This window comes from Chelon labrosus, assembly GCF_963514085.1.
Source record: "Chelon labrosus genome assembly, chromosome: 14".
NCBI lineage: Eukaryota > Metazoa > Chordata > Actinopteri > Mugiliformes > Mugilidae > Chelon > Chelon labrosus.
Window position 1 is genome coordinate 8,666,075 of NC_140347.1, and position 26,912 is coordinate 8,692,986.

At 42.3% G+C, this 26,912-nt stretch overlaps 1 protein-coding gene across 1 annotated transcript in view; it reads right to left on the minus strand.

The window, feature by feature from the left end:
* ncoa1 (nuclear receptor coactivator 1) overlaps nucleotides 1-11,853 on the minus strand; it is a gene marked incomplete at its 5' end in the record, with an annotated part of 29,416 nt that extends 17,563 nt beyond the window's left edge. The window contains 3 exons of the mRNA XM_084560732.1: nucleotides 1,292-1,458; nucleotides 5,159-5,264; nucleotides 11,814-11,853. Coding sequence (XP_084416858.1) covers nucleotides 1,292-1,458; nucleotides 5,159-5,264; nucleotides 11,814-11,853 — 313 coding nt within the window. The remainder of the gene's footprint in view (nucleotides 1-1,291; nucleotides 1,459-5,158; nucleotides 5,265-11,813) is intronic.
* Between the last annotated feature and the right edge of the window lie 15,059 nt (nucleotides 11,854-26,912).

The window sequence follows — 26,912 nt, forward strand, 5'->3', positions numbered from 1 at the left end:
ACAATCACTTACTCACTCATACAACTTTGGTGTCATTTGGTGTTGTTCGGAAGATATTTAGATCCGCGTATATCCATATAGTGGGAGTGAATGGGGCACCGAAACGCAGCCTCTAAATAACACATTATCTGCTGCGAAACTCGTTCATTTCACCAATATTTTGTTATGATATGCTAGTGCTATTCCCCGTTGAGTCCGGAGTTACCTGTTCTAATCTAACTTAACTAGCTAGCGCTTATAAACTTTAGTGAGTTCACGTTAAAGGGGAATTACCGTTTTTTACAACCTGGACCTTATTTCTGTCATAAAATACGATCGTTTACTCACCCATATAACTTTGGTGTCATTTTGGAGTCGGAAAGATATTTAGATCCAGCCGAGCACCACGTATATCCATATAGTGGGAGTGAATGGGGCACCGAAACGCAGCCTCTAAATAATGCATCATCTGCTGCGAAACTCGTTCATTTCACCAATATTTTGTTATCGTACGCTAGTGCTATTCCCCGTTGAGTCCGGACTTACCTGTTAACATCATCCGGGGTCTGTAGATTGACCTACTAACCTCTGACCTTGATGATGTCATCTCTGAGCGCCGCGCGAACCGCGACGGTTGGCTTGTTTACCTGTAATTTCCTACTGCTAGTTTTTTGCAACATGGCTGAATATTTTTCCGGTTCTGAGGTTGTTGACAACAACTTTGTTTATGATGGACGTCCTTACTGTTTTGAGCCAGAGTATACGGCTGAGGAGCTCGTTGAAACGAGGATATGGAGGCAGAGAGAGGAACAGCTGGCCAAAGAACAACAAACCGCTGCACGTCCGCGAATAGATAACTCTGGACTCAACGGGGAATAGCACTAGCGTATCATAACAAAATATTGGTGAAATGAACGAGTTTGGCAGCAGATAATGCGTTATTTAGAGGCTGCGTTTCGGTGCCCCATTCACTCCCACTATATGGATATACGCAGATCTAAATATCTTCTGAACAAAGTCCAAAGTTATATGGGTGAGTAAACGATTGTATTTTACGCCAGAAATAAGGTCCAGGTTGTAAAAAACTGTAATTCCCAGAACCTCCTTGCTGTGACGTACTAGTACTAACCACCACACCACTGTGCTGCCCCATATAAACTTTAGTTTTGGTAAAATCTTAGGTGGAAATTAATGTGTGATCAATAAATATGAAATCTGAATCAAATATGTCTTAAATATTAAATGCAATGAACTGTCTGAGCTTGCTGGCAGCAGTGTGTGTCCTGTAAATCAGACTTGTGCGTTTCCTCACCCTGCTCACGCCGTTTGATCTGCTGGATTTGGTCCACGGTGCTCTTGAGGATGTCGCACTTGTCGGGCTTGACGCTGAGACTGGCAATGTCGCCCATGTTGGATGACAGCAGCTCAGCCAGCTCCTCGATGTAACGGCACTCCAGCTCCCGTCTCCGCTTCTCCAGGCTGCAGGGGAAAAAAAATAAATAAAAAAATTCATGCGGTTTTAGAAGATTTACAGATTTGCATTTACAGACATATTAGTCAGGCCTGCAGGATTACTTTGCTGCGTGTTTTGTCAATTAATCGTCTGGTTATATAAAAAATAAAATATGTGAAAACTGATTTCCCAGAACAAAAAGTCTAAAACGGGCCAAATCCCCAAAGCTATTAAACTTCCTGCAACAAGAGGAGCCAAAGAAAAGCTGCAAATCTAATATCATCAATCAACAGTCAGTTTTTTCTTCTTAAAAAATAAAAACACACTCATCTAATCAATTAATTCTCTACTAACATGTTCGTGTGTTTTTTTATTTTTAAGGTGGGACGCTTGGCAGTTGGAATTACTCAGAAGTGACACCTGCAAACATCCCTGCGGGCAAAACACGGCGTTATTAATCAATAATGAACCTTTTCAAGCTGCTGGCTGTGAGTGACAGGAACAGAAAGAAAACGGGGGGAGGGGGATGGGAAGCTGCCAAGAGACCAGGAGGATGTAATCAGACAATAACAGCTTTGATAATTGTACAGGAGATCCTGCTGATGTGAAAAGCAACCAAGGGGGAAATCGACGAGAGGAAGGAGGTGAGAAACAAGAAGGTGGATGGATGGTTAATGCGGCTGAAATGAGGTGACGGGCGGAAGATTAACCCGCTCCTGCTCTGTTATGAGAAGCGGCTTAAAAGTAAAAGTTTTAAGTCTTAAATGTAAGAAGAGTAAGTTAACCCCTTAAAACCAAATGTGTCACCGGTAGCACATTTGCACAAGTGCACTTGAGGTAGATTACCGTAATTACGTCACGGTTTGCGTCATCGGAAAAATGAAACCAGAGACTTATACGATATTTTATTTACCTGCTGCTCTTTGAGTCACCGTATGAAGCTACACACTGAGGATACAGAGCTATTTATGAGGAACACCACCACCATAATCTCTCATCTCAACATCCCGACCTCCAACGCCACTTAGGCACAGCGGCGCTTTGAGATAAAGGTAACGTGGTAGTGTTCATCTAAGACAAAACAAAAGCAACTTGGGGGTTTTACTGAAGATCCAAGCAGCCCCTTTGGTTCTAAATGACTGCTTTGGGCTGAATGTGGCCTCCTGAACTAAAATGAGTTTGACAACCCTGATTTAAGGCCTGTAAATTTTCTACTTGCTCACTCAAAAAGTCAAATATCTTTGGCGTTTCTATCCTGTAACCTCTATCTGCCAACGAATACAGATACTGATACAGATCACTAATATATTGGTTGTTTTTTTTTATTTGATAACTGTTGATCTTCATGTTACTAGATTAATGACTAAAGTGAATAATTATTAGCTCCAGCTCAGATTAAATTGAGATTAATGCATCGCACAGTATTGGAAAGGGAACGGTTTACAGAATAAACTTCTTATGCTGCCGTGGTAACTATCTGCTAATGTGCCTTCATAACATGTAAGCATTAAACCTTGTGATGCATTAGCTTAGAGTCGAACGCTGGAACAAAATAGTTAGAAAAAACAAAACAAAAAAACATCAGCCCTAGAGACGTTTCCTGCCGTCGGGACTCTTTGCACAACTTCCACGGAGGCGCTTTCAGGCTGACGAGTAAGAGCAAGGTATGTGGTAAACATGGAAAAAGGAACGTGGGTATATGCAAGTATGTGTATGTGAAACGACAACAGCAAAAGTAGGTCAGCGCATTGGCCAGCCCAGAACGCACAGGCGTGGTGGCCGAGGCAGGGAGGGAGGGAGGGAGGGAGGAAGGGTGAGGAGGAGGAGGAGGAAGGGGAGGAGGAGGACGCTGCTGTGTGAAATGCGCAGGTCAGTGGCTGTGTTGTAGAAATGCTGGCTGGGGCTGTTACATCAGCTTACATCAGCTACCGGGGCCCTATAGTGTCATGCACACACAGGACACTGAGAACATGCATTCCCAACACGCCCTCATTTAAACCTTCCCATGACCTGAACGCCGGATCTGAACCGAAACCAAGGGGCTAAACCGAAAGACTTATAGGATAGTTTTATTTACCTTCTGCTCTTTGGAGACGTATGGGCTATTTATGAGGAACAACAAGACCATAAATAACTTCTGGGGACTATTTTAGAGTATATATGTTCGTTTTCTGAATAATTTCTCGTCACAGCATCCTGCCTGACTTCCTGGAGCGCCTCAAGCTAATGCACAGTGATCATTTGTACACTTAAATGTCTCACCATGGAACTGAACTTTACATCATAATAGCCAATGGATTCAAATTTTTACCTCTAATTTATTAGTAGCGATGTTTTCAGACCTCAACCAAGCCTTATCTTCTGTAGTTATTTATTTTAGGTCTGCTATGAACCCAAACCACGTCCCTGTAGCGCCAATATGTCTTCTTCTGTTTTAATGGTAGTTGGCTAGCGTCAGAGCTGCCGAAAATCCCAGAAGAAGAACAATGTGGCTAAACATGTCTTGTTTGATAGAAGAACTTTACTCTGGGAAATGAAGACAGTCAGACAGAAATTTGTAAACTGCGCAATGTGGATGTTTGGGGAAGTGGTAGTAGGTGATCGTTATTCAATACTACCGCCTTCATCCGACACCTATAAAATATAAAATAGAGTTGACGCAGACGAAGGCTGCACCATAACAACAACATCAACAGCATTTTTTTTAAATAGGCAGGATTAGATGTGATCTTTTGTGGTCCATGTAGCGTCCAAACGTCGTCTTCTTCTGTTTTAGTGGCGGCTGGCTAGTGTCAAAGCTAAAGCTAAAAATTGAAGAAGTATAAGAAGAAGAAGAACCAAAATCACGTGACTATACTTGTGTGGAAGAACTTTACTCTGGAAAATGAAGTCAGTCTGAAAGCGAATGAGTAAACTGTGCAATGAGGATGTTTGGTGAGGTGGTAGTACGTGATCTTTATTCAACAGCTACCAACAGAAACCATGGAGTCCAATCAGTCAAAGGCTGCACCCAAGCAACAATAACAAACACTGAACATTGCACTTAAAAGAAAAGTTTCCTGGAGACAGCGTCAACAAGAAAAATATTGCAGAGAGGGTTAGGAAGTTTGTGGCAGCGTTGGATCACCAGAACATTTCTGGAGCCGAGGTACGAGCTACCCTCTCCACACTACATTAACTCTGACAGAAATATTTATTGGACTGAATCCAGTCGACTCCAGGAGAAGACCAGGGAAGACTTTAGGAATCTACAGGGGAGGACATTTCAGTTTATTTAAGATCAGATGCTGGTGATCTGATCGGCCGATTCTCAGTATTTAAAGATCGCTATCAGGTCGGGGTGCAATAATAACTTGATCAGGACGTCCCCTACTCATTATCTTGAGCTGCGAGGTAGCTAGAGCCATGCTAACATTTTCAAATGGGCTAACATAAATAAAATAAACAAAGAACAACCTTCATTTGATCCCACATTGGGGTAATTTGGAGCAGTGGCTAGCCATCTGTGTTATGTGCCTTGCTCAAGAGCACTCCAGCCATCGATGTAACAAGACCAAGTCCCAACTTCTCTAACCACTCGACAACAAGCTCCCAAAACCAACTTAATTTAAGTTTTATTTATCAGGGAACAATAAAATATTAATGATTTAAAAAGAGGAGATTGTCGATGGAAGCTGGTCTCCAGTATATTTTCTTGGACGTCTGTCAGAGCCGTTGTCTCTTTACCTTTGCCCCGATGTGTCGCATGGCGAGCCCTTCCTCTTGCGGGACTCCGGCGTGGCAGGGTCCAGGGGGCTTTCCCCGACTGCACTCATTTTCAGCTTCAACTGACCTGTGGGTGATGAAAGACACAACAAAGCATTAGTCTCTAATTTATTATTATTTATTATTATTAATTCAGTTAATAAACAAGAATATTCTTTAACTGCATAGAAAGTGTTTGGTTCTCCACAATCTCCAGTTGCTGCCAAACACTAATTTTAACTGCACTTTTTATGACGACATTATTTCAGTGTGTATAAACTTTCCTTTTTAGGTCAGGTTTTAAGAACGCTTCCATAAAGATTTATTCAGTTTTAAGCCGCGCAGTCGTTAAATATCAAGTGTTTCAAAGAAATGAAAAGTGATCCGCCAACCAGTCAGCAACACCAGATGCTAATCAGTTACTGGAGCAACAAAACAATCAGAAACAAATGTCCATCGCGCCGCGTTTCTTGGATTAAAACATAGTTATTAAGAGGTGTAAACACAAGAAGAGATGAGCAGCGATGTGGGAAAAAAAACAGAGACCATGAATGTTCACGCAACTCAGCCACATGTAGTGATGACGGGACAAAAAACCGCTGGTGACAGGAAGAACCAATCTCAACTTTGAGGCGACGGCCAATGGGAGCGACTGATACGGTTGATTGATTGACACGTGGTCCAAAGAGTTCCCTAAACGTTTACCACATGGAAACACCGTCCTACCACCAAACTCATCATGCTGACAGCTAGGGCTGCATATCGCCACTCTCAATACTCTCAAGGTCCCAACTCAATTCATTATTAACTCATTTTGAGATATAGAAAGAATTTTACTTAGTTATGAACGAGATTTTCACAAAACTAATATTGTCATTGGTACCAGAAATGCACGGTCTTTTGTAGTTAACTATTTTAGGTCTGTCATAAACCACAACCACGCCCCTTTAACGTCCCCGAGTCAAAACGCCTTCTTCCTCTTTGTTGGCTAGCGTCAAAGCTACCAAAAAAAACAAAGAAGAACAATCACTTGATTAACATGTCTGCAATGTGGAAGAACTTTACTTTACAGAATCTGAAAGAAATTCGTAAATTATGCAGTGTGGATGTTTGGTGAGGTGGTAGTAGGTGATCATCATTCAGTACTACCAACTGCCACCCAAACAACAACAGCAAACACTGAACGCTGAGTTTAAAAGAAGAGAAAAGTTTCCTGGAGACGGCGTTGAGGAGAAAAATAGTCCAGACAGGGTTAGGGAGTTTATGGCAGCGTTGGATGACCAGAACATTTCTGGAGCGACGGTACGAGCTACCCTCTCCACACTAGATTAACTCTGACAGAAATATTTATTGGAATGAATCCAGTTGACTCGAGGAGAAGACAAGGAAGTGTGGAAGAACTTTACTCTGGAAAAAGAAGTCAGTCAGACAGAAATGAGTGAACTGTGCAATGTGGATGTTTGGTGAGGTGGTAGTACGTGATCGTTATTCAATACTAACAACTTGATTCAACAGCTTCCAACAGAAACTTCAGAGTTCAGGCTCAGACAAAGGCTGCACCCAAACAACAACAATAACACTGAGTTTAAAAGAAGATAAAAGTTTCCTGGAGACGGCGTCAAGGAGAAAAAATCTTCCAGAGAGGGTTAGGGAGTTCATGGCAGCGTTGGATGACCAGAACATTTCTGGAGCCGAGGTACGAGCTACCCTCTCCACACTACATTAACTCTGACAGAAATATTTATTGGACTGAATCCAGTCGACTCTCGGAGAAGACAAGAAAAGACTTTAGGAAATTTTAGTTTATTTAAGATTGAAAAAAAGAAAACCTTGATCGGGACAACTCTAACCTAAAAATATACAAGAGGGTTACCTAGGCAACCAGAGCATTCACAGTAATTGTTCGCATTTAGTTTGTGCTTGTTTTTGAAAAAGCCTCCGTTCATTTGTTGCCTCATTCATTTATTTTTTCATTTGTTTCTTACAGTCCTCCTTTGTCGCCCTTAATGGAATTACTCTCTATCAGCAAAGTCTACATGCTGCATCACTCCCTCCCATCATCTCCCGCCTGCATCGGGACGGCGACCATGGCAACAGAGAACACCGCCACATTTTGTCGAGCCACCTAAAGGAGTTAACCGTGTTCCTGCGCGATCCATTAAGACAAATATTAAAGTTAAAACCTTTTTTAATGCGACGGGATGGGGGAAATAAATAGAGCAGCAGAAAGATGCAGCATATTCAGTCCAAAGGAAATTAGTTTGTGCAATTTTAACCGACATAAAGTGCATTTCTGTTGCAACGGAAAGAAGATTTCTGAAAGATTAATACTCCGTATGGCTGCCTTTCATTTCCTCGTGTGGGAGCTGCAAACATCCTGACTCGGAGGCAAACAAAATGTACACATGACAAAAGATGAGCTCAAGTCTCTTAATCTGCAAAACCGCGTCCTTGCTGCGCTATCTAAATAAAAATCTGTAAAGCACGGACAAAGACACGCACAGAAATCTTTTAAATCCACGGCCAACCCTCAAAAAAATAAATAAACAAATAACACAAGCCGCCATTGTGATAAGTATTGGGTACTGCTGCAAGGCCGTGCTACTCAGAGGACGCTAATCCTTCCTGACGAGTGTTGTTTACATTTCACCTCAAATCCCCTCCACCTCCTCCTCCTCCTCCTCCTCCTCGTGCAGCTAACGCACAGCACTCAACACAGATCCATCTGCCACGGTGAGAAAGGAGCACTCGGGGAGAATACAACTAAGTTCCCGAAAGTTCAATTCACACAAATTAAGCAACGCTGCACAAACGAGGATGGTTTATTCCCAGATAAGCCATAATATTATGACCAATGACAAGTAAAGTGACTACCACTGATTGCCTCCTGGTTATCGTGGCTCCTGTCAGGCAGCGAGTGATCGATTTTGTCCTGAAGGCTGAGTTTAGAAGCGGGAAAAATGTTCAGGTGGAAGGATTTGGTCTACCATAAACCAATACCATATTGGCGTCAAAACTTCTTGTTCTTCTGCTGCTTTACTGGTGGTTGGATAGCGTCAAAGCTGCCAAATATTCCAGAAGAAGAAGAAGCAAACAAAGCAAAGACAAAAGCAACTGCACTTATTTGGGTTTTCTTAAAGATCCATGTGGCTCATTCGGTTCTAAATAACTGGTGGGGAGTTTAGGTTGTTATTATGAACTGTGAACCTTTATGAGAAGAAGAAGAACCACGTGACTAAACATGTCTGCTTGGTAGAAGAACTTTACTCGGGAAAATGAAGTCAGTCAGACAGAAATTTGTAAAATTGTGCAATGTGGATGTTTGGTGAGGTGGTAGTACGTGATCGTCTCCATTCAATACTTAGCAACCAAATGATAAAACTGAGTCCACTCAGGTTAAAGCCTGCACCGAAACAACAAGAACAAAGACTAAACGCTGCGTTTAAAAGAAGAGAAACATCATCAAGGAGAAAAATCTTCCAGAGAGGGTCAGGGAGTTTAGGGTAGCGCTGGATGGACCAGAACATTACTGGAGTAGAGAACACAGGGCACAAGGAAATATTTATATGACTGAATCCAGTCACATCTAGGAGAAGACGAGGGAAGACAAGGAAAGACGTTAGGAATCTACAGGGGAGGAAATTCTAGTTTATTTAAGAACGGATCAGGAATCGGATCAGCAGATGAAAAAAAACTTGATCGGGACATCTGTAGTCCATGATAGGGTCACTGGGTCAACGCCAAGGCTCAATGGTGCACTTTGCTAGTGAAGGTTGATCCAACAAATGTGCTGCTGTAGCTCAAACTGATAAAATGAGTCAGAACACACAGTGGATGACAGTTTATTTAGTTTGGGGAGCAAACAGCACCAGGATGCAAGGAACACCTTCTTGCCGTTGCCTTGGGTGGGACGGGCGTGTTTGGTCTGGGACAACAGTGTTCAGGTGGCTTTTACCACCTCACTTCACAGGCTGGTGGTTGTAATGCTGCGGCTGATCGGTGCATTCTGGGACGTGTCTTTATCAGAAGTAATAACCAGCAGCATTCTCAGTGAGCCGGTGATTGTTTTACTGGCTCTTATATGGCGTCAATAACAAAGGATCCGTTACTTAGCGACGCCTTAATCGATTCTCATCTACAGCTGATTAAAACGTATCGATCAAATAAGTTTTTCTCGTGTTCCACTGGCTTTTATTTTCACATCAATTAATCTGTTCTGTTGTCTTGAGGCAGAGGACGCCTCTCCGGCAAATATTAACATCAGATTAACTTTGATTCTTCTTACTTGGGAGAAAAACCACGACGGCCAGCATCGATTAACCGACCGGACCGCTTCGCCTCTAATGTGAAGCGACAGCGCTCGTAAACAAAGGAGAGCGGCTCCGTCTTTTCCTGCATGACCTTGGCATCACAGCGCTGTTCATTTATGACTGTTGACAAGCCCAGATAACGCCGGCCGCGCTTCTGGGAACGCATCGACATGTGTGCAATTTATTGACAGAAAAGGAAACACAAAAGACGCGGTAATTACATCTGATGATGAACTAAGCAAACCCAATGGATGCACCCCCCCCCCCACATACATACATACATATATATATATATATATATATATAGACGGCTTGACTCATTAATTCAAACGCATGAGCGAGCTCTGGTTGTGTGTTCGTACAGTGAAAAACAATCAATTTTCAAAGTAAAGATTATGCACAACAAGCCTGCCGTCGTGTTTCTGGTCTGTCCTGTTTCTCCAGCAACAGTTTCTTCGTATCTGGTGAGTGTTGCTAACTAGCTTCTCCACACCCTAAGGTCAATTTAAAGAACGGCTTGAACTTATTGAACTGTAATCCACGACCGCCATCATTCAGACCAGGCAGCGGGTTTCTGCTTAGTCCACTGCAAACAAGACTTAACTTTCCAGGTCGTGTCCTGGTCAAACACGTAATCATTTTATTTACCAGTTATTTGGTAAATAAAATGATTACGTGCAGACAGATAGGCTCCATGATTTTAAGCCTACGCAATTCAAAACTTTAGCTGACCTTTACTCTGTGAGATTTATTCCATTTATTGTTTTTTTTTTTTGTTTGTTTTTTTTTCTGTCTGCACATAGATGATCCTAGCGGGCAAATCCTGAAATCCCACAATTAAGTTTCATTTCATTAAAGACAAGTTGCTGCGTATCGATCAGGACAACTTCGTGGTTTGGGAAGACAGCCTGGAGTCAAAAGAGTTTGGTTCTGAACTGACAGGAGGAAATACGTGTGGGCGGGTGAGAGTGAAATATATATATATATATATATATACACACACACATATATATACACACACCGATCAGCCACAACATTATGACCACTGGCGGGAGAAGTGAATAACATTGACCATCTTGTGACAATTCAATGTTCTGCTGGAAAACTTTTGGACCTGGCATTCATTGATGTTACTTAGACATGTAGCACCCACCTAGACCAGACCAGGCACCCCCACTCAATAGCAATGACACTCCTTGATGGCAGCAGCCATCCCCAGCAGGATGCAGACACAAAAACGCTTTAGGAACAACTCAAACAAACACAAAGAACAGCACAAGGTGTTGACCTGGCCTCCAGATTCACTAGATCCCAAACTGATCAAGTATCTGTGGGATGATCCACAGAGGCCCCTCCCCTCAAAGCCCCTCCACTAACAACATTCTGTTACCAGACACCACAGGACACCCTCAGAAGGCCCATGTCCATTCTCTGATGAGTGTTAAGGAGACCTACACAATATTAGGAAGGTGGTCATAATGTTATGCCTGATCTGTGCTGCAGCCAGACTCCCTTGTCAGGTGTGCACACTTCCAAAGAAGCATCAGGTGAACTACCTAGATATGTTTGCTAACCAGGTTCAGGACGGTTCATTTGTTCTGGGACAGTGTGACTCCTGTGTCCCGGTTTCGGACCAACACCATCAACCAAGATGTAAAATAACCCATAAAACCTCTGACCCCTTCCCAAAAAAAAAGTTCCACCCCCCCTCCCATTCACACCTCCAGTCTGCAGAGTTTCTGCTCATTACTGGATCGACCCAGGTTAATCTGAACAACATCCTCCAATCAGAGGTGAGCACCGTGCCGTCAACAGACCCACATGCTCCCAATAAAAACCTTAAAACACTTAGAACCGACGAAGCCACTTAACGTGCACCACGTACACGGCGAGATCTGAACTAAAAGCTCAACGCTAACAGAGCACACACCCTGCTGCACATTAACTTCTAGGCTCCTTCTAAACGAGGCCCTTCAGCCGAGGACAGCTTCCACCGTTATATTATAACATCCGAGCCGCGTTACATGTGACTGTAACAATCATAATTGGTTACAGCTGCAGCGTGAGCGAGCGTTAGACTCCGTCACACACTCCCTCTCTCTCTCAGATATCAGCCTATGGCCGTAAACAGAGAACGAAGCAGAAAACAACAAAGCTCCGGTCCGAGCCACGCACCTGTAGACCGCCTCCTGCACCTCCTGACCTCAGCCCCCCCTCCCCTCCCCTCCCCTCCTCTCTTTAAACGTGACGCGCGGCGTGCGGCGAGCGAGGACCGAGGCTTCAGTCGCCACAGAGGAAGAAGAAACAGCAGCGGCGGCGAGTCAGACCTCTGAGGAATACAGTCCACTGCCTGCACGGGCTCCCCATCACCACCACCTCCTCCTCCTCCTCCTCCTCCTCCTGCTGCTGCCCTGCCGCCTCGCTGCCTTTAGGGTCGTCTTTTCAAAGCTTTCCCCCTCCTTCCCTCGGTCTCTCATTCCGCTCCAAGCTCGCTTCACTCGCATACAAACACACACATGCGCGCACTCAACGGGGGCAATGTATTGCTCGCAAAGGAGGGGAGGGGAGGAAGAAGGAAGAGACCACCAGGTAGAGAGCGGGGAGATAAGAGTGTGGATTAGCGGGAGAGAGGCTGGGGGGGGGGAATGTAAACGAAGGGAGAAACAAATTGCGTTTTGGTCCCGGCGCAAATTCTATATTCTTATTAATCTTCCTTTCTGTTTAGAGAACCTTTCACCAGGTCCCATTTTAGCTTTTAGGTTTCTTCAACAGCCCATATTTCTTCGGCGAGGCAGGAACCAGAGGCTACAACCCTCTACGGGGGTCTGCGTCTACGTTCAGTCTAAGGATCGGCCTCGACATCCTGTAAGATTCGATCCAGTTTTCTCGGTCGACGGGAACGAACGGAGACTCTTCCACGCTGGGGAAGCTTTAGAAGAATCGGGATCAGAATTTGTTTGGCCAAGTGTGGACAGAAACACAAGGAATTTGACTCCGATTTGACTTTTCTCCGAGTGTATTTAATCACAGACAGATAAACACTCAGTTGCCAGTTTATTAGGTACACTAGTGAGCGCAAGTCCATTCCGATTTAACAGACCTGCTCTAGTAAATAAATTAGAGAGCTGTTGACTCGACTTTTCATTCTTGTAGGCTGCGGTTTGTAGTATAACCGACATGTGTTCCTATTATTTTGACATTTTAGTCACTGGGCCGGGCTACAAAACCGTTTTAATTTAGCACCACAAACTACATCCTCAAGTTCCTGAGTGTTAAATTAAATCCAGGAAAGCCGTGAACAGTTTCATTTATAGTGCTCTTTGGTTTAGTTAAGTAGAGACGGATAAACACTCACTGGCCAGTTCATTAGGTACACCAGGCCGTGGTTTGTAGAGCCACCGAACTGCATTATGTTGTGTTGTACCGACGCTAGGCTAGACATAATAACAGAAACACAGAGACGCTTTAAGAATCAAGATCAGAATCTAAATATTTTATTCTTGGAGCCTGTGGTTTTTTTTTAATACAATTATTTTGACATTTTACTGCGTGGGCTAGGCTAAATAACTTAATCCAGTTCAATCACCACCTTTCTGACTCTAATTCAACATCAATTGAACGTTAGAACAATCAAGAAGGATGAATTTGTGCACGACTTCTACATTAGAATTGATTTATTTTCACTAATGTACCTAATATTCTGGTAAATAAGTGTAAGAATGGGTAAGAACATTAAATATAAATAATTAAATGCCTATCAATGCATGCAGGTACGACTTAAATTACATATACGTAGAAATAGAAATAGCAAAATGCTAATAAATGCTGCGCTTCTTAAATTTAAATCCTTCCACCGTGAGCTCTCTCAACACACACACACACACACACACACACACACACTGCTCGGCCCCGACCACCCCTCTCTTCCGGGGGGCAGTTGGTACAGCCCATGAGAAGCTGCTCAGTCACTGTTGCTAAGGCCCACCCTCTTGAATATAGGACATGACCAGGGAACGTATACAGCTCCAGTCAAACGGGGCTACAGTGCACCCAGTGACTTATACATTCACTCATCCATTCAGCCGTGCTGTGTGAAAAATGAGCAACTCAACATATGGACAGGTGACTTTTTTTTTTTTTTTTTCCCCTCCTTTGGCCCAAAGGTAAATGTTCCATGAAGTCTTTAGCGGCTCTAATTCTGCGCAGACTCGTCGTTGTTTGAAGTTTAATCGAGATTAATTCAACAAAACAAACAGATTCTGACATTAACTCTAAGAACGAACCAAAGTGTTTCAGGACAAATCAAAAAGTCAAACACACCAACACGTTTTTAACTCAAACCGGCCTCCAGTTGTCGATTAAGCGCCGCAGCCTCTTCGGAGTTGGAGAGCACGCCGTTTTTTTTTTTTTTTTTTTTAAAGCGATCAGAGATGTCGTTTGACATTGAGGCAAATGTTGCGACCTTCGGGTTTCTGTACAACAGCGCGCGGTGATTTAATTTGCTTAATTTCGGAGAGTGCTGCAATCTGGCTTTCCATAACAAAATATAAACCCCGTCCGCATGCATAATGTACCTAAACCAAATTAATCACGCCGGCGGCATGAGGAGTTTGAGTCTGGAAATGAACGGGGGGGGGGGGTTTCATTTCAGCAGAGACGTTTAATTTAGCCGACGTTTAGCAGCGTTTGATATGGACCAGTCTCAACGTGGTGGTGTTTGTTGTGAATTAAACAGCAATGATGCACCGATGTACGCATGGAACCTAAATACGTTGATTTTAAAGACTGTATATAAATATGGACTACAACGTCTCCACTTCCTTCCATTGGTTGAACTGACGCTAGTTTCCCGGGGATTCGGACGGGGCCATCTTGTTGGATTGCGCACTGTACTTGTTTAATTTCCTACTCTCATAGTCCTATGGGGCCACTTCATGGAGCGGTTGTCAATGGCAACTGTCAATCATCACATGTCACACCCTGTTTCTAAACTAAAACGACACTTGAACCTCCATCAACATTATATTAACTACCTAAAATGACAGAAACCAGCCTTGAAAATAATTATTAGACGTGTACTTAGTGTAGTGTTTTAGTTTGACCCAAGTCCCGCCCACTAAAATGGAGGGGGCGGAGCTTAGGACCTATACTGCAGCCGGCCACCAGGGGGAGCTCTACACGGGAGCTGTCATGGCGTCCACTTTTTATGCTTGTTCCTGGTGAAAACAACAAACAAAAAAGCCTGAACCCAACTGTCAAAAATATGGGAAAATATTTAAATAGAGACCAAATAAAAATAAAACCATCTACCACCGCAGCAAAACCGCTACGCCAGACAAAATTAACATGAAACACACAAATTAAATCCAGGTTTACAACTTATAGAATGCACCAAGAGCAATTTTAATGCTGGTGTTTGTATTTATAAAACGAAAAACTAATTAAACAAGCTGGAAACAACTTAATTTGGCTTTAAAAATTAGGATAAACTACTTATAAAGACTGTTTTTTTCTAAGCCAAACGGTGAAGTTTTTCATTTTCTGCTAGTAACGGAAACCAAAAACAGCGTGGAAAATTATTATAAAAGCAATCTTTTTTGGTCTGAGGTGTTTTAGTAAATTGGTTGAAACATCCCAAAAATGCTGGTGGGGTCCTTTAAGAGACCCTGCTCCTTCGAAATGAATGCCCTGTTAAGTTCCAGTCCATTGTTTCCCACCATCTGTGTACACCCAGATCCAGGATGTTTACCAAGAGTGAGAAATAACCTTGGACTGGTCACAGCTCCACAGACACCACAACACTTCAGTCTATAGGATACATGAAGGGCTGAGCAGCTAGAGCGCAACTCACTTTTTGTTTTTTAATAAACGCTAAAAGTTTAATTTCGTCTTTAAAAAGCGTGTAAACACATCAGTAGACAGTCAGGTCCTTTCTTCTTCTAAGCCTCTTTCCTCAAACATTTGTATTTTTATGTATTTTTTTTTCTCCCACTTTCAATCTCAAACACGTTCAGCGTCAGACAGATAACGCCACATGAATATTCATCACGTTTTCAACGCCGCTGGTCTCTGTGAGATTTGGAGTGTGAGCGTGGCCTCGTTTCAACTTGAGAAACACTATAGGAGGCCGAGTCAGACACGCTGAGACGTTCACAGTCCTGCAGCCGGTCTGGACGCAGGAGAATAAAGCAAAGAGGCCAGAACCAGAAAGACGGGGGCGGTAGATGGGAGGGAGGGGGGGGTGTCATCTCCCTCACCTCTCTAAACTATTAATTTAGGCTCAACTAAGTTGGTCCTTATTAAAATTAAATTAACACTTCTGTGTGAAGACAGTGAAAACTTTCAAATCAGCCAGTTATGCATTATGCATATCTGCACCCTTGATTAAAAAAAACTATTTTCATACTTGGTTTTAATATTAAAACATTTAATTATACATTTTTTATTATTTTAATATTTTAACTTTTCTTCTCTGCACAAAATGAACAAAATAACGTCCAACTGCTAAACGAGAAGAGACGATTCTTAAAATAAACTCTGACATTTCAATTACGATTCCACTACACTTGGTTCTGCTTCGTTTTAAATTATTTTTACACAAAAAAATACATTTGGAGTTTGTCAGTAATAGATTTGCAAGAAAAAAAAGCTGAATTGTTAATTAACTTTACAATACAATAAAATATGACAAAGATTAAAAGTTAAACTAACCTCTAAACTATCGTCCCGAGAGTAGAAGGAAACGCTGTATTTTAGTGTTTTAGTTTGGCCCAAGTCCCGCCCACTAACATGGAGGAGGCGGAGCTTATGACCTATACTGCAGCCAGTCACCAGGGGGAGCTCTACTTGCTTTGGCTTCACTTTTGAGAAGCTGTTCCCACCGTACATCTTTATATTGTCTATGGTGCGAGGGGTTTGCAGGTGTTAAGCCATAAGTGAGCGACTGTGCTCCAAGTTTTTTCTGGTGTGTCCTACACCGTCGGCTCTGGTCGGACCCCCCGCCGCCAACTTTTCGGCTGAGAATCGAAGGTGGAACGAGTCGGTGACGGAAGTAAAGAAAAGGTTCAAGTTTAAGGGGCAGACGAAGGAAAACCACGAACGAAGGAAAAACACATGGAAGCAGATGTAGTTTTTAACTGCGTACGGCCGGGTAATAGTTCGGGACGTGGCGATCAAAAACCTCTTCCATCGATCGGCTGATTCTGAATATTACAAGATTGGTATCAGATCAGGGAGCAAAATAACCTTGATCGGGACGTCCCTAGTATCAGAGCTGCTGCTGGAACGACTAAGCAATTAACCAATTAAGAGCAGAAAATGTATCATTTCATCATCGAGGAAAAAGGCCGGCCTGATTCAATCCTGCTAAACGTTTTGAATTTAATATTTTTAAATATGTTTCAGGATGTTAATCGTAAAAAATACGTTGTTAGTGGATCTTATCTGGAGGTAAAAGTTAAATCATTAAAACTAAATTTCACCATTATTTAAAGACTTAATGATCAATCAAAATGAACAATTAACTGCAAAACAAGCCTGAAATGCACCCAAACACATGCTGCTTCCACACATACACTGATCAGCCACAAAATTAAAACCACTGACAGGAGAAGTGAATGACCGTCTTGTGACAATTCAATGTTCTGCTGGGAAACTTCTGGACCTGGCATTCATTGGTGTGGATGTTACTTAGACATGTAGCACCCACCTAGACCAGACCAGACACCCCCACCCCATAGCAATGACACTCCTTGATGGCAGCAGCCACAAAAACGCTTTAGGAACAAATACAAAAAAAACATGAAGAACAGCACAAGGTGTTGACCTGGCCTCCAAATTCACTAGATCCCAAACTGATCAAGTATCTGTGGGATGATCCACAGAGGCCCCTCCCCTCAAAGCCCCCCCCACTAACAACATTGTGTTACCAGACACCACAGGACACCCTCAGAAGGCCCATGTCCATTCTCTGATGAGTGTTTCGGAGGCACAAAGGAGACTTACACAATGTCAGGAAGGTGGTCATAATGTTACGCCTGATCGGTGTATCAAGTCAACTTTTCCAGCTCAATACAGCAAAGTAACTATGATCCTGTGCTTTACTTTATCTGAATATTCAGTTGTGACCTCTGTTCACCTCTGACACTAACATCCTACGAGCTTGGCCTGAGGTTACCAGCTCAGTACTCACTGAAAAATAATAAATAAAACATAAGTTTTAGTCAATAAATAAAACAATCTCTGAAAATCTGTGAATAAAAGTTAAACTAGACAAAATGAACAACAGGCTTTTAGACCGCTTCTCCCCGTGGCTCACGGTGAGAGACGTATTGCGGCACTCAACAAAGAGTTCACAACGCTGACCGGCCACACTGTACTCACTTGATCTAGGGCTCCAGTGGGTGAGTCATGTGGTGGCTGTGGTGGCCTTGTCCAGGGCTCTGAGCAAAGCGAAGGGAGGAAGGTGGTGGTGGTGGTGGTGGAGGAGGTGGTGGAGGAGGAGGGTGGGGGAGCGGGCGCTGAGCGTGAGATCGGCGTTGGGCAGAACAGCTTAAAAAGTCGGGGTGATGGAGCGGTGGCGGTGGGGTTATGGCTCCACGGCCGCTCTGTCACACGGCACCATCCCAGGTGCAGGGAGAAGCCCGGTGGCCTCCGACTGGAGCGGAGCAAGAAGAGACAAGAAACACAAAACCATTAGTGTGTGTGAGTGTATATGTATGTGTGTGTGTATATGTGTGTGTGTGCAGCCGACCCCTCCGCGAATTCAGCTGTACTGCCGAGAGTTAATTTTCATGGGAGATTATACGCAATCATCACATGTGATCTGCACAAAAGAAAACATTCTCCCTGATTAAGTGAAAACGAGCTTTATACCGCAGCAGATTAGGCAACACTTTGAGCAGCCCCTCTGTAGAAGCCATAAGACGGGAAGTAAAACATGTATGACGCATTTCCAAGTAGAGGAAAGTAGGAATATCAAACAGGTTTTGTTTAGGGCCGTGTTATATTGTGGTCTTTAATATTAAATAATATGTTTTGAAGACATTTTTAGATAATAAACGACGTAAACCACATGTAGGGCTGTCGTTATAAGACATTCATTCATCTTCTGTAGCCGCTTGTCCTCTGGAGGGTCACTGAAGGGGGGCTGGAGCCTATCCCAGCTGTCACATAGGGCGAGAGGAGGGGTACACCCTGGACAGGTCTCCAGTCCATCACAGGACAACCATTCACACCTACGACCAATTTAGAATCACCAGTTAACCTAACCAGCATGTCTTTGGACGGTGGGAGGAAGCTGGAGAACCTGGAGAGAACCCACGCAGACACAGGGAGAACATGCAAACTAGATTAGAACCCAGAACCATCTTGCAGTGAGGCATCAGTGCTAACTATCACCACCACTGTGTCGCCCTATTATTAGACATTATTAGACAAAAAAATTAAATATCATGCTTAAGAAGAGTGCTTTAAAACTTGATTTAAGCACAAACACAGCACAAAAAAAGAAGTCAGCACACCTCCCCCCTCCCCGGGTGTTTGTGTTTCTTGACACGGCACGAGCTTCATAGCTGCAGACAACCGGCTATTTAGCGACCCAGCAGGTAGGGACAGGCTGAGCACAGTAAAATCTACACACCGTTCCGTCAACATCCGCGGCTTCACATCTCGTAATCAGAACACCTCGTCAACAAACAAACCCGGGAACACACATCAGCGTGCATCGTCCCGCAGGGTGGGACAGATGCACGTACGGCGGTAACGACACCGGTCGCGGTCTACTGTTGCTATTTAGTGCGGCTAATGGAGCCGGCAATCATTTGTTATTTGAGATTTAATTTGAATTTAAAGGCCGTGACCAGGCACTAAACCAGGGGTGTCACACTCATTTTAGTTCAGGGGGCCACAAACAGCCCAATTTGATCTCAAAGGGGCCGGATCGGTAACGTAACAGCACAATGACCTATAAATAACAACAACTACACATTTTTTTTTCCTTTGGTTTAGAGCAAAAATGTTTTATGAACAACTTGAAGTTTTTAAATAAAAATAAAAATCAGTGTTGGGTTACGTCTGCAACTCTTAGTGGACAAATCAGGAATAGGTGCCAATTTTATTGAAAAACTGCAGCTAAAGCCTTCTATGTTGTTTTCCCACTTGGCAAATTCATCCGGCGGGCCGTATGTTCGACGCCCCTGCACTAAACCCAGCGCAAATGCATTCAAGAACTTTTTTTGGAAGCCTGGATCTTGAAGCATATTTGAAAAAAGGCAATGAAACAGAAGAAAAACAAAAGTAAAGCCTTGTGATTCTATGCCTTCGTCAACTGGGCTTCAATTGAAGTTTACTGCATAGAATGAAGGTCATCAAAGTTGATTCTGAGTTGGGATCATCCCATCATCATTGTGTTGTGTTAGCCGAAAAGCTATCAAATTAGCAAAAAGCCGTAGAGCACCAACTTCGAGTTCAAATGGACGTCTGTACTAATTTTTAGGGATGCATGAAAATTTTTCGGCCGAAAACCTGCAAAAAATGCAATTTCAGGCCATTATCGGCCGAAAATTGCTGTGGTTGTTGCTTGCACGTGTTGTTTCAGCGATAAAAGCCAAAAAAATGTCCAGGCCGAAAAACCGAAAATGCACTTTTGAGCCATTTTCGACCGAAAATTTATCGCCGAAACAACACAGCCGAAACAGGATGTTGTGATGATGCAAGCAACAACCGCAGCAATTTTCGAAAAATTTCGTCCGAAAAAACGAAAATGCACTTTAGAGCCCTTTAGACTGGAAATGTATTACCAAAACAACACGGCCGAAACAGGATGTTGTGATGACGCAAGCAACAACCGCAGCATTTTCGGTTTTCGGCCGAAAATGTTCGGTGCATCCCTACTAATTTTGTAGCTATTTCCTCAGATATCCTTCAGATTCACAAGAATGAGATGGACATGAGTGTGCAGTGACGTTATACCACCAAAATCCAGTCGGCTCATTCTTCAGTCCAAATTAATGTTTTATGGCAAATTTGAAAAAAAGCCCATCAAAGCATTCACAATAAATGTCTCATATTTCCTAGAATGGGATGAACATGAGGGCGCAGTGACATTAGAACATTCAAATGAATGACTGTGACAAATTTGGAAAAGAAATCCACCAAAGCATTAATCAAGATATCCCCTGACGTTCACAAGAATGGGATGCACTTGAGAGCACAGTGACCTTAGACCAGGAAAATCCAATCAGAACGTCATTAGAGTCCAAATGAATGTTTTGTGTCAAATTTGAAGAAAGTCCAACAAGGTGTTCATAAAATATCTCCAACGTTCACAATAATGGGATGGACATGAGGGCACGGTGACATCAGGCCAACAAAAAACATTCAGAACATCATCAGAGTCCAAATGAATGTTTGTGACAAATTTAGAAAAGAAAAAACAACCAAAGCATTAATAAAGATAGTCGTCACATTTACAAGAATGGGATGGACTTGGGGGCGCGGTGACATTAGAGCGGCGGCATCTGATCAGAACATCATTGAGTCCAAATGAACGTATGTGCCAAAGTTAGAACGTCCATCAAAGCTAGGGCTGGTTTCGCTACCGATTTCCTGAATCGATTCACTATGAATTAATTTACTGATCAGTTTCGGTATTGACGCAGTATTTTAACTCTAGTTGGCAGAGTTGTAGCTTCTGTCATTGTGGATCTCAGTGTTTCCCACAAAATTTTATGGCCATTTTTTTTGTTTTTGCTAGCCAGCTCTTAGCTCTAGCTAGCTACTTCACGTGACGTCGGCAGTCGTTTCCTCCGGGTTTAGACTCTATCTCTTAAAATTATATTAAAACTCCATGGTCTAAAAAACCAAGAGCACAAACATCGGGTTTTAAAAAGTAACGTAAAGTAACGTAAAAGGGAGAGATTTTTTCGGGAGCAATAAGAAAAACAACGTAAACACAACGTTGTTTGAAACATTCAAAACTATTTCCAATTCGTTATGAGACCATGAGCGGAGTAGACCGTGGCGGACAGCCATAGCATTAGCTTTGTATGGCAGAGGTCTTCAACAGGGGGTTCGCCGAGGTACTGCACGGGGGTCGCAATTTATTTATTTTTTTACATAAATTTAAATGTCTTTAAATGCACATATGCACAAGTAGGGGGTCCCTGCTCAATCTCTCCATCAGTTTAGGGGTCCTTGGCCTGGAAAATGTTGAAGACCCCTGTTGTATGGGAAACACTGGATCTCCCTCGCACATGGAGAGATTTGTCTTGCGAAACTGGTCTTGCGAAAGATTTCTAATGAGGGGATAGAGGAAATCGTGGTCAGCTGATTTTATGAATTAGGATCTATTTCGATTGGGAAACACATTCCTGAGGTGTCAAATTCACAAAAATGGGATGTACTTATATATGATGAGGTGGAAACTTCAAAAATGAGCCCATGCCAGCAACTGTGGTCCCATGTGGTCATTGACTCTATCAGTAAAGATGTCTGTGGTTAAAGCAAAGTGGCAATAACTAAAGTAGTCCAGTCATAATACAAGTCCCATCAACTGCTAAATAACATTACCAGCAAGGACTGTAGTAGAAAACCCCTTTTATTCGCTCTCTGTTCATGCACTGAACGCCAAAACATGACGTTGGAAGTTTGGAGTCGTTATCAGCTTGTTGTAAATGACATCCTGGATCTGATTCACTGGGTGGTTCTGACCCTTAACAGATCATTTTCCTGCTCCCATTTGTTCAGCTGACCCATAGTTGACCTGTGCAACAGTACGTCAGTCAGTCTGGAGAAAGGGCTGCTACAAGAGATGAGTGGAAATTATGCCGGGAAACAAGCCGTATGCATCGAAAGCTGTGATCTGAATTGATCCACGGCCAAAATCAGTGCCGCACCAGCACAGCTCCGCATGTAAAACAGTCAGAATCTGTTTGGCTGTTGCATGCAGTAGAACTTGTGAATAATGTTTTCAGAAGCATTGCATGGAAAGATCTGATAGGACGTGATTGTTGCCAGCCCTGAACGCCGAGCAGCTGATAAAGCGCCGGAGCGACTCTGCTGCGCGGTTGCCTTTGGTCAGGAAATAATCAAAACATTTTCAGGTCATTTTGAAACGACTTCTGCTCCTTTCTCGAGCTTTTCAGTGTCTTTTCAGCGGATGTTTAATTGTGAGTTTTATCAGATAACATTCATACGCTCAAGTGCAAACTGTCACTGGAACAGGATGCGAACTGGGGGATGAGTTAACAGGTACATGGCTTGTTTTAAAAAAAACAAGTGAGTGAAAAATGGGAGTGTGTTAAAAAAACAAACTTTAAAAACTTTATTAGTTCCTCAATTTATTGTAGTGACTTCCTAAACTAATGGATGACGAACATATCCTTTCACAATGATCCAAAGTCTAGAGCCAAAGTTCCTGAAGCAGGATTTAAGACAAAGCCTAATCAACATTATTATTCATCACATATGTGTCTAGAAGCAACAGCAGCCTAGTGAGCCTCATATCGGACATCTGTCCTTCATCTCTACGTCATCTTCACGTGTTTAGCTTGGAAGACGCAGACATAACAAGAGGACCTTCACAAGCGCTTACGCACTTTCTTCAAATGCTAACGTGCAGCAGAAACATTATGACTCCGGACTAACTTTGTTTTTGTTTTTTGTCCCGTGAGCGCTGTGACCCGTTAGTGAAGATTTTAGAAGCACAAGCAGAACATGCTGGGACGCATCTTCCATAGACATGCAACAACGTTTGACTTACAGATATTACAATGTGCCGTTTTATTTTAAGTTTATAAGGTCAAGCACATTTAAGTACAAGTACCACAGCCTAATAAGTGTGTGTTAATTTTTCAAGCCGCTGTAGTGTGTCATGTTTGAACTGTGCAGTGTCTGCTGAATCTGCAAACTTCAGACGGCTTACATATTCACAAAATGACCTTCATTCACCAATTATATACATATACCCTCAGCATTAAGCTTGTTACATATTCTGCAAGAAGCAAGAAATTTGTTCTCGCTTCCAGGGCTGCGAGAACAAGAAAAAAAAGGCAGTTCTGGCCAGGTCATTCATACTTCACAAGAAGCTCAAGTGATGAACTCCGGGGAAGTCCTCGTTTTTTTTTTTTTTTTTGTTTGTTTTTTTTATTACCATCTGGGAGCTAACAGAGTGACTTTTTTCACATTAACCAACCCAATTTCTGACCAATTACAGAATAGCTGTCGGACACCACACAAGAAAAAAGTTCTGCCCAATTGATGTGTCAAGAACAAGCCGCAAGAACATGACATCATTTTTTTCTGTATGTAACAGCCTTTAGTCACCAGATATTATATAATTTACATAGTTCAAAGTCATAGGTTTTGTAATTTTCACTCACAAACTACATGCTAATACAGTTAGAATATGTCCATGGTCGTTTACATTCAATAAATTAGCATAGCAGCTAGCTGACTTTTTCTGATGCCTCTCAGCAAGACATGACAAGTTCCATCTTCCATCACCACTCAGCCGTTTGAATGACAGCTTCTTACTGTGACTATTTGGTTGAAGTCTGAAGACCTGAACATACAAAAAAAAAAAAACCTTGATTTCTTTATGTCCCATGGGAAAATCTGCCTGTCCTTCACGAAACCTAGTGAACCCACGCCGGCCTCAGCTTTAACAGAGTGGTATACGTCGGCTTGTTTTGGAACAGTGCGACAGTCTTTATGCCTTCATCTATCAGTGCTTATAAATAAGGACTACGTGACGAATGGTGCAGATGTGGAAAGGTCAGCGAGCTTATACAAGCACATGTTATCAGCAATAAGAAGGTCAATGAGCAGCGTTCAAATTTAGAGAGCACGGGTCTTTTTTTAATTACACTCTAATGGCGCTCGGGCGCTTTGAATTGAATGAAAGTCACTCGCAAATACAGTCATGAGATCTGATCTTGCACTTGATTATGTAACAATGAAACCGAGCCAGCATTAACACCCATGTGAAAACCAGATTGATTGTTGGTTTGTGGCTAAATATTACTGCTGAAACTCAACAAGAAGATGATGCATTAGTCCAAAAGATATCAACCATGGACTTCTGTCAGCCTGGTCGTCTTCTTGAAGAGGTTTCATCTCTGGTCCAAAAGACTTCTTCTTCAGTTCTATAAGGCTGTTTAATCTATTTTTGAAATACTTTGATACTGTCCATTGACTTCCATATATTTGGATATATTTATTAACACACTTATAGACAATATTGTACATAAGACCGGACTGCAAAAGCACTTGGACAACAGTGGATTATTGCATCATGGGTCCTTCACTTTGACCAGTTTTACATTGGTATGGTAAAAACTAGGGATGCACTGATAATTTTCGGCCGAGAATTGCTGCGGTTGTTGCTTGCACGTGTCATTTCGGCGATAAAAGTCCGAAAAATTTTGGCCGAAAACCCAAAAATGCACTTTTGGGCCATTTTTGGACGGAAATTGCTGCGGTTGTTGCATGCATCATCACAACATCCGGTTTCGGCGATAAATTTTTGTCCAAAACATTTTTTTTTTTAAGAATTTCTGACTTATATTGCCAAAACAACACGAGCAAGCAACAACCGCAGCAATTTTCGAAAATTTTCGGTGCATCTCTAGTAAAAACTCAGTGAGAATCAACATTCTCTTTTGAATATTAGGATTTAGATACTCATATGAGCAAGTATTGCTATGTTCAACATTTTATCACATCTAGACAACAATTACTCTAATCTATCAACATCCACTTTAAGAAAATATGTTGCTAGTCCCCTCTTCTCAGATTTAGTTGTTTTTTTAGCAAATATTATCACTTCAGCTTGTCATTGAAACTATTAAAATAAGTATTATCAAAGATCAGATGCAGTCCTTCATTATTAAAGACATCAATGATCATATCCAGAGAGAAGCAGCAAAGAACTGGTCTCTGCAACTACATAAATATTAAATATGAACTAAATTTAAATAACTAACCAACAAGAAAGTTTCTGAGCTCAGCACGGCAGCACTGTGTAGCTGCACGTTCGGAGGAAGTGAAGGAAGTGAGAATGCTTTCTTATCCAATTATCCTGCACCGTGGTTGTTAGCTGAAATGCTGCCACACTTCAGGTGGTATTTCTAAACACGATCAGTCATGCCAGGCTTCGTTACCAAGATAATTACACCTCAACAGGTCAATAATTACATCTGTGAAGGTTTTCTTGGAACAAAAAAAAAACAGACAGACAAATTGCCCTTGCTTCAGATTGTTTTTGGATATTTCAATATTTACACTTCAGGGTGTCGCATACTAATGACGGTTTCCCCTTTCACAGCACATTCAATGCATCCTGCCTTATCTTTTAACATTTGTTTGGGTGAACGTGACACCTGACACGAGATGTTCAGAAAAAACAGAAACACGCTCGCCTCTTTTAACTAAAACTAAAACCACAGCCATCTGTCCACGAGGGACGTCATTCATGGACATTTACTTTTCTTATCTTTAGCCGGGTTGGGGTTACCGTGGTCCATCACATCTGAAAAGAGCAAAACTGTCCAAAACTGACCGTCCAATTGGAATTTATACCCGTTCCACATTAACGCTTTGTTCGCTTCCTGATGCCCGGGAGCATCAATCGTCATCATTACTGACTTTAAGTGGAAATCTTCAAACATTAACCATGAAAAACCTGCACTCGTGTAAAGCGATTTGCTCGCCGCGCGTCTCTTTAGAGCCGACAGTTGGTCATTAGTGGACGTTGCAGGTTTTGGTTGCCTAGGTAACCTTCTTTTATATTTCCCGTCCGCAAATGCTCCACATGAGTCAAACAAACAAAAACACACAGTGCCACTTAAATGTTTTGGCGCCGCTCCGACATTTCTGCATAAAAGTGACTCAGACCAAGGCATGAAAAGAGACAAAGACAACCCAGTAAAAAACAAATAAAAACTTGCCCATTTATTTATTCAGGGAAATGAGAAAATATTCCATATCTGGTGTAACCAGTCTTTGAACAGCAACTATATATTTCCGGTAACTGCTGATCAGCCGTCTACTTACAAGTCTCTTTACATTGATTAAAAACTCTTCTCAACACAAAAGCTTTTTCTTATATTTCCTTTAAATTGGCCTGTAAATGAACTTGCAATTCTAGTGGGGCACTTAGTTTTGCAACCGCAACAGATATGTAATATTGGCTCATTTTCTTGACTACACAAACACACAAAAATGACATTGCAGCTTAATCCGTTTTGATTGGGTTCTCTCTTTGTTTTCAGTCATTTTTATGATAAATACAATTATTATCTTTGGGTTTCGGACTGGTTCAACAAACCAAGACATCACTTTGGTGTCACATTGGCCTTTTATATTTTATAGCTGAAGACTTTCATGTACTTTGTTGAGAAAATGCTAACTATAACAATCATTAA